The sequence below is a fragment of the Fukomys damarensis genome, unplaced genomic scaffold (assembly GCF_012274545.1).
Source record: "Fukomys damarensis isolate Sample0158 unplaced genomic scaffold, DMR_v1.0_HiC HiC_scaffold_26, whole genome shotgun sequence".
In the NCBI taxonomy this organism is placed as follows: domain Eukaryota; kingdom Metazoa; phylum Chordata; class Mammalia; order Rodentia; family Bathyergidae; genus Fukomys; species Fukomys damarensis.
In genome coordinates this window covers 24804314-24817130 of record NW_022900938.1, presented here as the reverse complement: position 1 = coordinate 24817130, position 12817 = coordinate 24804314, and the positions used below count along the sequence as shown (strand labels likewise).

The following is a 12817-nucleotide window of genomic DNA, read 5'->3' as shown; positions in this document are numbered from 1 at the left end:
CTTATGGGCACTATTCCCTTACCACCATGGTACAGCCTGCTGTGAACCAAGCAATATATATGAACATTACCTTGAGCGGCCTCACACTCTTCCAAAGGCTTAAATGAGGAGAAAGACAGATGGTTGAGACATTCTACAGGAAGAGTTGGAAGTTGTCTCAACTGGTCTTTGGGTCTTGAAGTAGAGTACTGGAGAGGTTTGAATTTCTTTTAGGGGACAGAAAAGGTAGAATTTGTAGAGTGGGCAGTAAATGAGCCAAACTCTCTTCCTTGGATTGTCCCCAAAGCTTACCAGCCCTCCCAGTAGAGCTTGAAATGTACCTGTCCTGTATGTGTCCTGTAGTCCCTGGGAATTGCCTAAGCTGGACAAAAGTGAGTCCCTTGGGTTGATGCCCAGACTGAGGAACATCTCTGGGGGCATCATATTCAGAGGACTTGGAGCCAGAAGAATGTAGGTCAGTGTCTTACCGCTACCTGGTATTCATCATGATACCTGGGAAAATCCCTTAACCTCTCCAAATGAACTTCAGTTCTTCATCTGTGTAATGGTTAAAGTGCTTGGCTGAAATGGTGTGAGGCTCTCACTAGATACTTACAAGCATTTTAAAAAATATGAGGGGCTACATTACTACCAGTTAATTTTAATTTTAAAGGTATTCTTAAGGATGACCTCATATCTCAGGGGTCCCCTGAAGCTAATATTTATTAGCACTTACTCACTACCAGGTGCTGGGCTAGATACTGATACAGAATGTGAAATAAAGCAACCCCAGTCCCTGATTTATGGAGCTTAATTTCCATTGTGGGAGAGAAGATAAATATGCACACAAACATATGTCTCATCATAGTCCTTTCCTCCCATATATTGATATGGTATTTTATTAGGTACATTTCTTATAATCTATATGTAGATACATTTTGAAGGCAATATCCACAAATGACTCACAAACAGTGAAATGAATTTGTCAGTGTAAGTAAACAATAAGATGACTAATGTAGCACTGGAAGAGACCTTAGTCTCACCATTAACATTTTTGTCCTCAGGAAAGTTTGTAGAGGTCTGATAATGCCCACTACCTCACACTTAATCCCATAACTTTACAGTCAGTTTGCTGGGCCCTAGGACCTCAGGCACACTGTGGATGTGTTGTAACGTGGAGGAGAAACAGTGACCAGGATGTGCATTTGTTTATGGTGACAGTGGCCTTGAGACCAAGCATTGACTTGGAAACAAAGAAAGCTGAAAGTATATTCTGACAGTTCTTTGGAGGAAAACAATCCTCTTTAAATTTTTGTTTTTGGTTTTCATTTTAAAGTCCTTTAAAAATTATTATTGGGCTGGGGATTTAGCTCAGTGGTTCTGCTGCCTGCCTCGCCAGTGGAAGGATCCGAGTTCGATCCTTGGTACTCAAACCAAAACAAAACAATAACAATTATTATTACTTTTTTAGGCATTTACAAGTCCAGACTTCTCCGAGAGGGTGTGATGCCTTCGCGGGACATACAAATAAGGTAGCTGAGCATCTTATTCTGAAGATTAAGAACCCACGCATTCTGCCTTCAGAATCGGCCAAGTCACGGTGCAGAGCCTGTCTGTCTGTGGCCACATGGCCTGGCCATCCAAACATGAAGCTGTTAGTGATATTTTGAAGTCTTTGAGACAAAAGCCCAGCCTGCTAAAGAACTCTGGTTTAGTAGAGAGCCAGGGAGGTACAGTAAAGAGGAGAATCAAAAGCCTGGAAATTCGCTGCTGAGAATAAATGCTCACCGCTCCCTGAGGTGATCTGTGGGTGCACTCCACTCCGCAGATGGTAGAGCCTCTTTCTGAGTAAGGACCCGAGGTTGTTTGGTAGCACTTTGATATCCTGCTCGAATTCAATATGTGAAATGGAGGCGTCTCTCTGTGACTTGGAGCCCACAGCAGGCTTTGAAGTCTGATCCAATTTTTGCTGTCTACTATTTGATGTTGAAAGGATGAAATGAAGAAAATGTACAGTTTTTGCCAGTAACTCTGCTGAGCATATGTAAGATTAAAAAAACAAAATCCTTTGGATGATGTACTTAGAAATGTTAAGTACATTAATACCTTCCTATAAAGTTTTCTTGTTTCTTAAGGATAAAAATTAAGTAAAGGTAAGAAAGCAGCATATGGCTGTTTTTCTGCTCTCGACTATAATTAATTTAAGAGAGGGCTAGGTTAACTCGTACAGAGGAAGAAATGAGTGAAGCAAAAAGTGTTGAGACTTTGCTTTTAATTGCCCTTAGGAGGGGACCTTAACTTAATTCTGGGTGAGATGAGGGCCATACAAATAGCACCAGTACACTTAACCTCTTCCCCTTTAGAGTAGGGGTTAAGGGACCCTTAGTTTAATGGAGCTGCATCTTTAAAGCTGCCTTATGGGAAATAAAAACGTTTCTCTTACTAGTTCTACGTAAGCACTCACTTGCAGTGACTGATACCTTGTCTTCTCAGACAGGTCTTGCTGGCCCAGATCACCAGGGATGGAGCTTTCAGGAAGCCCTTCACAAACCTGGTAAGGACAAGATGCACTGCATGCTGCTCCTATCATTTGGGTGTTTGTGTTCAGTGAGTTCTTCTAGCAAGGCGATCTAGAAGGCAGCACTCAGTGAAATAGTAATGTTAGCAGAAACTTCGGGTTTGGGAAGCCATAAAGGCTGGAACCAAAACTTACTTTAAAGGGAGCAGTTACTGCTTGCTTCTGCCTCTTAAATGTACATTTCTGAGGGAAGATGAATATCAGTGGCCCTACTTTTCCCTGTGTTTTTAAGAACCCCAAATTAGGGAACTTCTAAAACTTCACTTTGTTAAAGGAAAGGTAAAAAGATTTAGGGGAGAAGGTTGCTTAGAGCCAAATTCTTGAGCTTGGAAAAGCGTATGGATTTAGAAGGTGGTTCTGTATTTTGGTGAATGTGGCCATTCTTTGAGCAAGATGACAGGTATCTTGCCACACACCTTGGATGATGGGTGTTTCTGGTTCTTTTTCTAAATTCCTTGCTACTGAATACGGTAGAAGTCTGTTTCAGGCTGGTGCGTTGTTATAATCAGTACTTCTGAAAGATAAAATAAAGAAAACTGATTGTAAAAATATTTATGAACCAGAAGATACTAGGATAGGGCTAGAGACTTAGCTCAGTGTTTCCACCGCTTGCCTCACAAGGTCCCAAGTTCAATCCCTGGTACCAAAAACAAAACAAAACAGAAGATACTAGGATAATGTGGACTTTTCCAAGGAAAGAAACCTTTCAACTTTACATATTGATATTATGCTCAAGGACAAAAATCGTACATTTTTCTGAAAGATAGTCATTTCTCAAGCCTCTCTGAATTTCTTCTTAGCCTGTCTTTGTGCAACAAAGCAGTATAATGGGAAATGGGAAGTGCAGAGTAAATGTGTTTATGACCGTCAGTCCACATGACACTTAAACTCTTAGAGGAAAGAGAGGATGAATTCTTTATAGCAAACCCTTTTGCAACAATATGCAGTAATAGACCTGCCAAGGGCACTGTGTCCTCATAGCCAGACTGTGTAGAAGAGTAAGATACAGGGAGGTAGGGGTGGGAACAGAACAGTGAATAGGAGTGAGGGGAAAGACAGTGGGGTGGGGCAGACTTCACTGTGCAAGAATTTGCTTGGTATTTCTGTCTGTCCAATTAGACAATCTCTATCTAATAATTTGGATTCTAGCAATTTATATTTAATGTGATTATTGATATGTTTTGATTTTAAGTTTATCATCTTGCTGTTTGTTTCTGTTCGTCGCGTGTGGTCTTTCTTTGTTCTATTGTGGCGTTGTACTTTAACATGTATATGATTCCTGGAAAGAAAAACGAAGTATAGCTGAGTAGCTAAAGGGACAGGTTCTGGAGTCAGGCCTGTCTGAATTCAAATCTCTGCTCCTCTGGGTAGTGTTCATCAGGGCAGGTAGCAGCTTACCTCAGTAACTGCACATATAAACTGAGGGCTCATATGGAGGCTTACATGTGCCAGTGTCCATGAAAGGCACAGCATAGTGCCTGGTTCACAGAGAGGGTTCATCACATGTTAGTGGCTATGGTGGCTATTGTTATTCACGCACACACACACACACACATGTATACAAATCTATGAGTAATAGGTCAGGAGATAAAGTTACTATAAGGCACTAAGTTATGGTAGAATAATTCGGAGGAAATAAAAATATGTTACATTTTGAATTAACAGCTATTGAAGAAGGGCCGGGGATTTAGCTCAGTGGTTCTGCCACCTGCCTTGCAAGCACAAGGTCCCAAGCGCAGTCCCCAGTTAGCAAGAAGAGGAAGACTTGTTGGACCGCAATCATCTTTCCAGACTTCAGAAAAGTGTTCTCTGAAGTTAAACTCATTAGTGACTTTGTGTAAATGGCTCTTGTGCACTTTCCTTCCACAACTCTGCCTTCCTTCCAATTGATGCATTTTTTTTACCATCACCAGATGGTTACTTTCCTTGACATTCCTTTTATTTTAGTTGTGTACTCATTTTACTTATTTGGTCACTTATTTTTTCTAGTATGTTTTCAGTACACGTTTCACCTTTCTCGTGTGGAGTTGGTACGTGTGCACAGCACATCTTTATTCCTCTTTTCCGCCATTTTCCTCCCCTTCCTCTTCCCTCCCTCCATCTTTTGGTCCCCATTTGAGAAAGATCTATCTCCCTACTTTCTGTTATTTATCTTTTATATTGCTCTTTATTTATATTTTGAGTTCCTCATATAAGAGAAACCATGTGGTCAGAAGCTTGTGTGTCTGATTTATTTCAATTAATGTTACGATCTTGGGAGGCATCCATTTTCCTATACGTGACTCAAACAGCATCCTAAGTGGTCCCTTGATCTGTCCTTTTTCTCTTTCAACCTCTGTTATGCGCACGCACCTAAGGAGCTTTTCCAAAACATAACCTGAGCTTGACATTCTCTTCCTCCATCCCCAGCACCTTTGCGTCCACACTAAGCCTCTGCATGTGACAGTCAAGGCTTTCTCTCCTGGTCCTAATCTTCCTTTCTAACTCTACTTTCTACCGATATGTCTTTCTCTTTCCGTATTTCAGAACCTCTGAGCTGTTCTCTATGCTGTAAAATGCCTGGAATGTTCTTCCTCTTTTGTGACTTTGTCCATGCTGTCCTTCAGCCTTAGGTGGCCTTTCTGCCCCCCCCGGTTCACACCTCAGAATCCTCTCCATTCTTGAAGGTCGACAGTGGCTCTCCATTCTGCAGCCTTTGGCTTTTCACATAGTCCTCACCTCATCCTGCTTTGCATTATAATCTCTCTGGGATCATGGCTACCCATTTATGGATTTTCCCTTTACAACTAAGGTTAGGTTCTTTATTTTTCTTTATTTAGTTTTGCTACCCTGGTGATTGAACCCAGAGCTTCGTGCATGTTAGAAATGCTGAGCTATTTCCCCAGTCTTCTTTAAAGAAAAAACTCTTTTTCTTGTGGGGGCAGCATGATGAGTACTGGACCTAGGGACTCACATTTGCCTAGGATCTACCACTGAGCTACATATCGCCCCAGGCTTAGGTTTTTGAATTCTTGAGCATCCGAAGCTGTGATGAAATATAATTGAATCAAGAATGGAGTGAGACTCTGAGTAAGCAAGTCAGAGAAAATTTTAAATGTATTTTTAATAATCCTAGAACAAAATGGTCTCTTAGTCACCCCTAAATAGATGTCATGTACAAGTTAAACAAATTAGGATACTCCAAGCTGTTTCATTTTGTTGTTGATGTTTTGGGCAGAAAGGGAAGGGAAGAAAGTTTAGGCAGAAAAAAACATTATATATGAGTCAAATTTCCCTTGATCTTAGAAAGCAACAAATATGAATTGTCAAAAAATTTTATTTTGTTTATATCATCAGTTCCAAAAACAAGAGAGTGTCTTCTAGAGACATTTTAGCACATTGTTACCCGTGTGCTTAATTATTTGCCTTAAATGATCCATTACTTCATTGTTTTTTGTCATAGGCCAAAGGAAAGCAATGTGATGCATATATGTAGGTATGCTTGTAGGTATGTTTGTATGTTGAAGCTCTTGCTATGTAGTTCAGGTTGGGCTTGAACTCACTGTGTAGCCCAGGTTAGCCTCGAACTGGTGGTGATTTTCCTGCCTCAGCCTCCTGAGTACTGGGATTACAGGTGTGCACCACCATAGCGGCCGTGACCTTTACAAAGAAAACGCACACCAACTGCCTATAGGTTTGCTGCCTAGCTTGCACTGAGACTAATTTCACTATTCTCAAAGGACCCTGGATGGGAGATGGGCTGGGAATCGATCTAAAGCTTCCACGTGCAAGCTCTGCTCAGAGCAGCCATGCAGAAGAGTATACTCATGGGACTCGGACGTGACAGCCAGGTCAGAAGTGTCCCCAGGTGACCCACGTGCACTGATTCATTGGTCATACAGAGAGAAACACAGCATAATGGGGGCCACTCGGCCACTGATCCATCCAGTAAATAATTTAATAAGAGGACAGGAATGTATATAGGCTTCATCCTAGATTTTACTATATGAACATCTATTTGTTAGGCATTTGTTCTTCTTTTTATTTATTAAAAAATAATTATGAACTATTACTAAGTGCTAGAAACTATCCTGGGCCAGTACTTTTCAAATTGTTTTGTAAAACCAGTTTTTTTTTTTCTTGTTAATTGTTTTCCAACTTGCACAGTTTGATATTTTTGTAAACTATAATAAAAACAAATTACTATAAAAACAATCATGCACTTGGATGCTGTGCCAGTATCAAATTGACTTCAACTTTTCTAAACTTCTTACTCCACATGAGATCACTGAGTTTCTTTCCTTATCTTGTTGGGGACCAGAGAGAAGAGTCAGCCTATAGATCGTGCATTAGTAAACAACACGGTCACATTCCTGCTCACACGATGCCATTCTCGGGCTGAGAGACACAAAGGAAAACCACATCCATAATAAATAAAATGACTCAGCAGGGCGTGGTGGCTCATGCCTGTAATCTTAGCACTCTGCTAGGCTGAAGCAGGAAGATGGCAAGTTTGAGCCCAGCCTCAATATAAATAAAATGGGATGAAGGCTGCAGATGAGGCTCAGTGGGTAGGCCTGAGAGAGAGAGAGAGAGAGAGAGAGAGAGAGAGAGTGAGTCAGAGAGGGGAAGGAGGAGGAGGAGAAAATAAAGAGGGAGGAGGGAGGGAGGACGGAAGAAAAAAAGAGCTTCAATGTGTCAGTGATATGGGATGTCAGAGGGTGGAGTATCATAGGAGAGAAAGCACAGACAGCAAGGGTAGCTGGGTGTGGTGGCTCATACATGTAATCCCAGCATTCAGTGGGCTGAAGCAGGAGGATCGCCTTGAGTTCGAGGCCAGCCTGGGCTGCAGAGTTAAAGACCAGCCTGAACTCCATAGCAAGAAAAAGAAAATGCAGTGAAAGCACTGGAAGGGTGGTGAGGAGTGGCCTATGTGTATATTTTTAAAGAGATGATCAAGGTCACTTCATTGAGAATTTGAGGTTTTGTCACCAGGCTGGATCTTTGAGATCCCCAAGGCTGAAATAAAAAATTTAATTCACGGGCCAGGGATTTAGCTCAGTGGTCCCGCTGCCTGCCTTGCAAGCACAAGAACCTGAGTTCAATCCCTGATACCAAAAAAAAATTTTTTAACTCACCTATTTTTAAAAAATTGAGTTTATTGGTACATTTTAGGTATGCAGTACAGTTACATTCATTATTGGGATCTTGTACCTTTATATGACAGGTCTTGGTTCTCATTTTTTCCCCTTGTCCCTGCCCTCCAACTCACCCATTTTTAAGAACAAGTTTGTGTGTTCGTCAGTAAGAAGCAAGAGAAGGGTCTGTTAGACAGAGACATAGAACCCACTCAAAAGCAGAGTGTAGAGAACCGAGGCACATTAGGAGTTACAGTGGGATACATTTAATAGGGTCTTCAGGATGGACGGTAGGGTGTGCATTCTCACTGCCTGTCAGGTTACAGTCTAAGCCATCTGCTTGTGTTTCACGTTGAGATCTGCTGCCCACCAATATTGCTACTTCCTGAAGACAGGAAGCACAGTTTACAGGTGACAAGGATGGATGAGGAGCCCGGATTTACAGGCTTGTTTTAGAAGGAACTTTAGATTTTCTTTTCTTTTTCTTTTTTTTTTTTTTTTTTGAGTGGGTTTCATAGAAGGGAGAAGGGTTGGAGTAGCTTTTGTGTCTTGAAGTGCAGTTTTCCTTAAAAGTACACTTATAAAATCTTGATTTCCAGGCTGGGAATTTAGCTCAGTGGTACCGCTGCCTGCCTCACAAGTGTAAGGGCCTGATTTCCTTGTCTTCTTTTAACCTAGCTTTTAGTTGTTTTATCCTTCCTCAGCTTGGGTCAAGGCTTGAGGACAGCGAGCCAGTTCACTGTGTGGCTTCACAGGAGAAAAGCATTCCAGGGAAGGAAACAGCTGAGGCCAAACCCTGAGGAGCCCTGACAGCCTTGAGAGCACAAGCCAGAAATACATGAAGCTCAGAAAGAAGCTTGTGTAACTGGAGCCCAGAGTGCCAGGGGAGACTGTGGGAAGTGGGGAGCCAGGCAGTGCAGGTCTGGGCTTGTTAATGTCCTAAATAAGCCCCTGGCCCTGGCTGAAACGAAGGCTCTGAATACGAGGCCTTCCGGTTCTAGACCCTGCAGCTCTAAGAAGTTTCCAGGTGATGCTCAGGCATTTGGTACCAGTCCCCACTTTGAATTGAGGAGCCAGTGTGTGTTTTGGACACAGGAGTGCATGATATGAGTTATGTTTTAAAAGCAAGTTGGGCTTAGAACAACTTTCATCACCATCCAGAACTGAGACAGTCTGTGTAAGAGTGGAAACTTTCTAAAACCTCTAGCTTGGGCAAGGGATTTAGTTCAGTGGTTCTGCCGCCTGCCTCATGAGCACAAGGACCCGAGTTCGATCCCCAGTACGAAAAAAAAAACAAAAAGCCTCTAACTTGCCTTTCGCACTAGTACGTACCAGTCACAATTCTTATTCTTAGTGCTGTCTCGGGACGTTATAACAATGACCACACTGGGTTGCAGTGCAGAGAGATTGCCAGAGACTACTGTGAAATGGCGCCACTGACCCTTGAATGAAGCGACCTTCAGCTGTAACAACTTTCAGTTCGTGTGCTGGATTCTATGTTGTCTCTCAACACGAGGCTGACATTTTTTGGTATCATGTGTTTTTCTTTCCCTTCTTCCTTTCTTGTTCTCCTTTGCTAAGGTCTAAACACATACCTTAAACTTTTTTTTTTTTTTTCTGTAGCAAGAGAAATGGGTCTGGGTGGGGTGGAGTCTGTGGAAATAACCTACAAGGAAAGGGCAGGAATTCCCATGTGTGTGCTACCAACTTCGGGTGCCAAGGACTTGACTTACATTTCCTGAGTGTGAAGTACACAGGCTGTAGTTTAACCATGACCTGCTGCCCGCCCCTGGATTTCCTGTTATACCTCACCACAGGAGGGGTTCTGTCCTTGAGTATCTCTCATTACAGGGAGCAAACCTTAATCCTATTGAGTTAAGAAAGTTAAAAGTTTGTTGTATTTACTAATAGTAATTTTGATAACACTGCACCTTACATTTTTCAGGCAGGAGCAAGCAGTATTTTACCAGGCTCCTGGGTGGGGAGTTGGAACAGCCAGGTAGCAAGTGATGGTGGCTCTGGGCTTTAGTGCTCTGATTTTAGAGTTTCCGTGGCCTGTCTACCCAACAGCCACCAAAGGAACCACACGTACATTTTTTCACCAACTACCATATTAGTGCCATCTACTTTGTTATTTTCCTTTACCTTTCTAGTTGCTCTTAGCTAACTTTTTGTCACCTGTAGCAGCATATCAGTTGAGCCTGGGCAAAGGATGTACGTCCTGAGTTCAATCCCTGCTACTGGGAGAGGAAAACAAATGAATCAGTTCAGCTATCAGAAGGCAAACTTGGAGGGCTGGGGATTTAGCTCAGTGGTTCCAGCGCCTACCTCATAAGCGCAAGGGCCCGAGTTCGATCCCCGGTACCAAAAAAAAAAAGAAGGCAAACTTGGGATGTATCTAATCCTTGAGACTTTTAATCTGGAGTGGTACCAAATCTCTGTTTCCCCAGGACAGAAAGGTTTTTCAGTGTCTGGGATTTTTGGTCCTAACACGAGGACATTCCCAGGCAAACTGAGATAAGTTGCACTCTACAGTAACACTAGAAGCTAAGCTCAGTTTGGGCAAAAGTTTTGTTTACATTAGATCACTCTATCAGGCAAGAGAGTGCCTTCAATTCACGCCAGAGTTGCCACACTGGCTACCTGCTGGGAAGATGCAGTGTGCACCTTGCCAAAAAGCAGCGCTGCGCTCATCGTGGGCTCACCTGACAGTCGTCTTAAAGGATGCGTAATCTCTCATGGGAAAGCACATGGCACCCAGACTTCAGGGTGAGGGAAGGCTCCTGGGCTCTTCTGCTGCTTACCCAGCTCCATTACTGAACGCCACACACAGGACGGCAAAGCCACTGTGCCTTCACTCGTGGGCAGTCTCGAGGGCTCTGAATTCCTGTTCGTTTAGGTTACACAGGGCTGAGAACATCTTCTCTTCTTGCCTGCGTGACACTGAATCCACCTTAGTCCTTTAGCAGTAAGACTTGGTACGGCTGGGAGTGTGACTCAGGGATAGAACACGTGCTTGGCATGTGCAAGGCCCGGGGTTCGAGTCCCAGCACTGAACAGGAAGGAAGGGAGGGAGGCAGGGAGGGAGGGAGGAAAAAGATTTGATATTCAGTCAAAGGAATTTGTCAGTTTGCATCAGAATGACCCAGAGAACTTGGTAGAAGGCAACTAGTTGCTGAACCCAACCTGCAGTTGCCAGTTCTGTGGGGGTGAGAGGATGAAGTGCTGCTAGTCGGGTTACTTTCCTTCATGAACCACTATTTTACAGGCCTCCAGGAGATACTGTATTGACTTAGAGAAAGCTGGCTTTATATAAGGGGCTTTCTATTCAGTCATTCAACAAGCATTTATTGAGCACCTACTATATGTCAACCACAGGACCAGGAAGTGAATTAAGACTTGCTTAAGAGATTAAGGCAATTTGAGTGTCTTGGCATTTGCAGAGTTTGTCTCAAGTGTTCCTGTTAAAGTCTCAGGAAGCTGTCAAGAACAAAGTTACATTTACTTGAGCCTTTGCTGTACTGGAGGAGTATGGATGTTCCATACTTCTAGAGTCTACAAAATATTTAATTTCCAAAATTATTAGAAACAATGCTGTTTTTGTTGTTTGTTTTTTTGAGACAGGGTCTCACTATGTAGTTGAGACTGACCTGGAACTCACTATGTAGCCCAGGCTGGTCTCGAACTCACAGCGATCCTCCTGCCTCAGCCTCCTAAGTGCTAGGATTACAGGCGTGCGCCACCACGCCCAGTTTGGAAACAATGCTTTTAATAGGTTATTTCCAAACCATAGTTCCACTGCCAGCCTGATCATTGTTATCATCTCCCAAATGAAAAAATTACTCTAAACCCCACCACAGGTAGGTAAATATTTTCACATCTCTTGTATGCATGCTACTGCCATAATGCTTATACCCTGGGAATTTTGCAAAAGAAGTAGCAACAAGGTCAGCCAAAGAAAGTGTGCATTCTGAGGCTGGTGAGCCTGAGGGTAGAGGGACAGAAGGAGAAGGAAGAGAGGGGATTGTGGTTCTTCTAGCCCCAAATTTAATTTCTAATTTAGCCTCATTATTATTCACCATACACCTTTCTTATTTTGCTTAAGGATTTTTGTCACTTTTGTATTTTGCTTTACAGTGGCTTGACTTACTAACTCAATTCAATCCCAAGGGCTGGTTGTAACTCAAGTTGGCCAATTGCCTTCAAAGTCTCTCTACTATATAATTTTGGGCCACACTTTCTTCCTGGCAAATCTGTGTCCTTAGAGAGACTTTGGCCCAGAATTTCTCAACTAACCCCACACAGGAAAGGATGTTGTAATGTTCTCTCCAGAACTATTTAAGGGTTAAATCTGTATCTGAGGTCATCTGGAAGTACGAGTGGCTGACATTTAGATTCTATTACTTTGTGTGTGTGTGTGTGTATGTGTGTGTGTGTGTGTGTGTGTATGTGTGTATCAGGGATTGAACTCGGGAACTTGCGCTTGCGAGGCAGGCTGCGTAACCACTGAACTAAATCCCTGGCCCTGAAGACTTTGGTTGCAAGTTAAAACTAATATTCTAGCTGTAACCCAACTTGTTCTTATGTCAGGCTGGTCATAACTCGAGAGCCCAGTGTATTTTGTAATTTTACAGACTGCCAAATGAGTTCTTGGGACATCAACTACAGTTTTGGCAGTTAATATCCAGGGAGGCTACTGTCCAAAACTTGGGACTCCCTAGAAGAACCATGTAGGGTATCTACCAAGAGGGAAAGATTTATTGTGGGTTCATATTTCCTCTGAAATTTCAGGGCCAAAGAAAGGATGTAGTTTATAAAGGTTGGTGCTACATCCACTACCCAGCCAGCAAAACCAATAGTGAGCTTCTGACTCTGGTACAGGTACGGGGAGGCTGGAAGAGAAGGTAACTACTGTTGAGAGCCAGCCACCACCCCTGAGCCCCCTGACCAGGGAGAAGCTCTGCGCAGCCTCTTCTCATTCCTGCCGCACACCAAGGTGTGTTGCAAAGTTGGATCATTTGTGACACCCTTTCTGCTTCAACTGTTCCTGAAAACATGTCTGAGAAAGTTCCTGGTGCTTTCCCGCATGCATTAGGTTGGGATGCCCTTTTTGTAGCCGCCAAGTTGGGTTCTGGCATGGACC

The 12817-nt window shown here is 42.9% G+C and overlaps 1 protein-coding gene across 1 annotated transcript in view; it reads left to right on the top strand.

The window, feature by feature from the left end:
• Positions 1-12817, top strand: part of Myo3b (myosin IIIB) — a 453146-nt gene that overhangs the window by 319212 nt on the left and 121117 nt on the right. Inside the window, exons 31-32 of the mRNA XM_010606961.3 lie at positions 1451-1511; positions 2473-2533. Of these exons, the coding sequence (XP_010605263.1) occupies positions 1451-1511; positions 2473-2533 (122 nt within the window). The remainder of the gene's footprint in view (positions 1-1450; positions 1512-2472; positions 2534-12817) is intronic.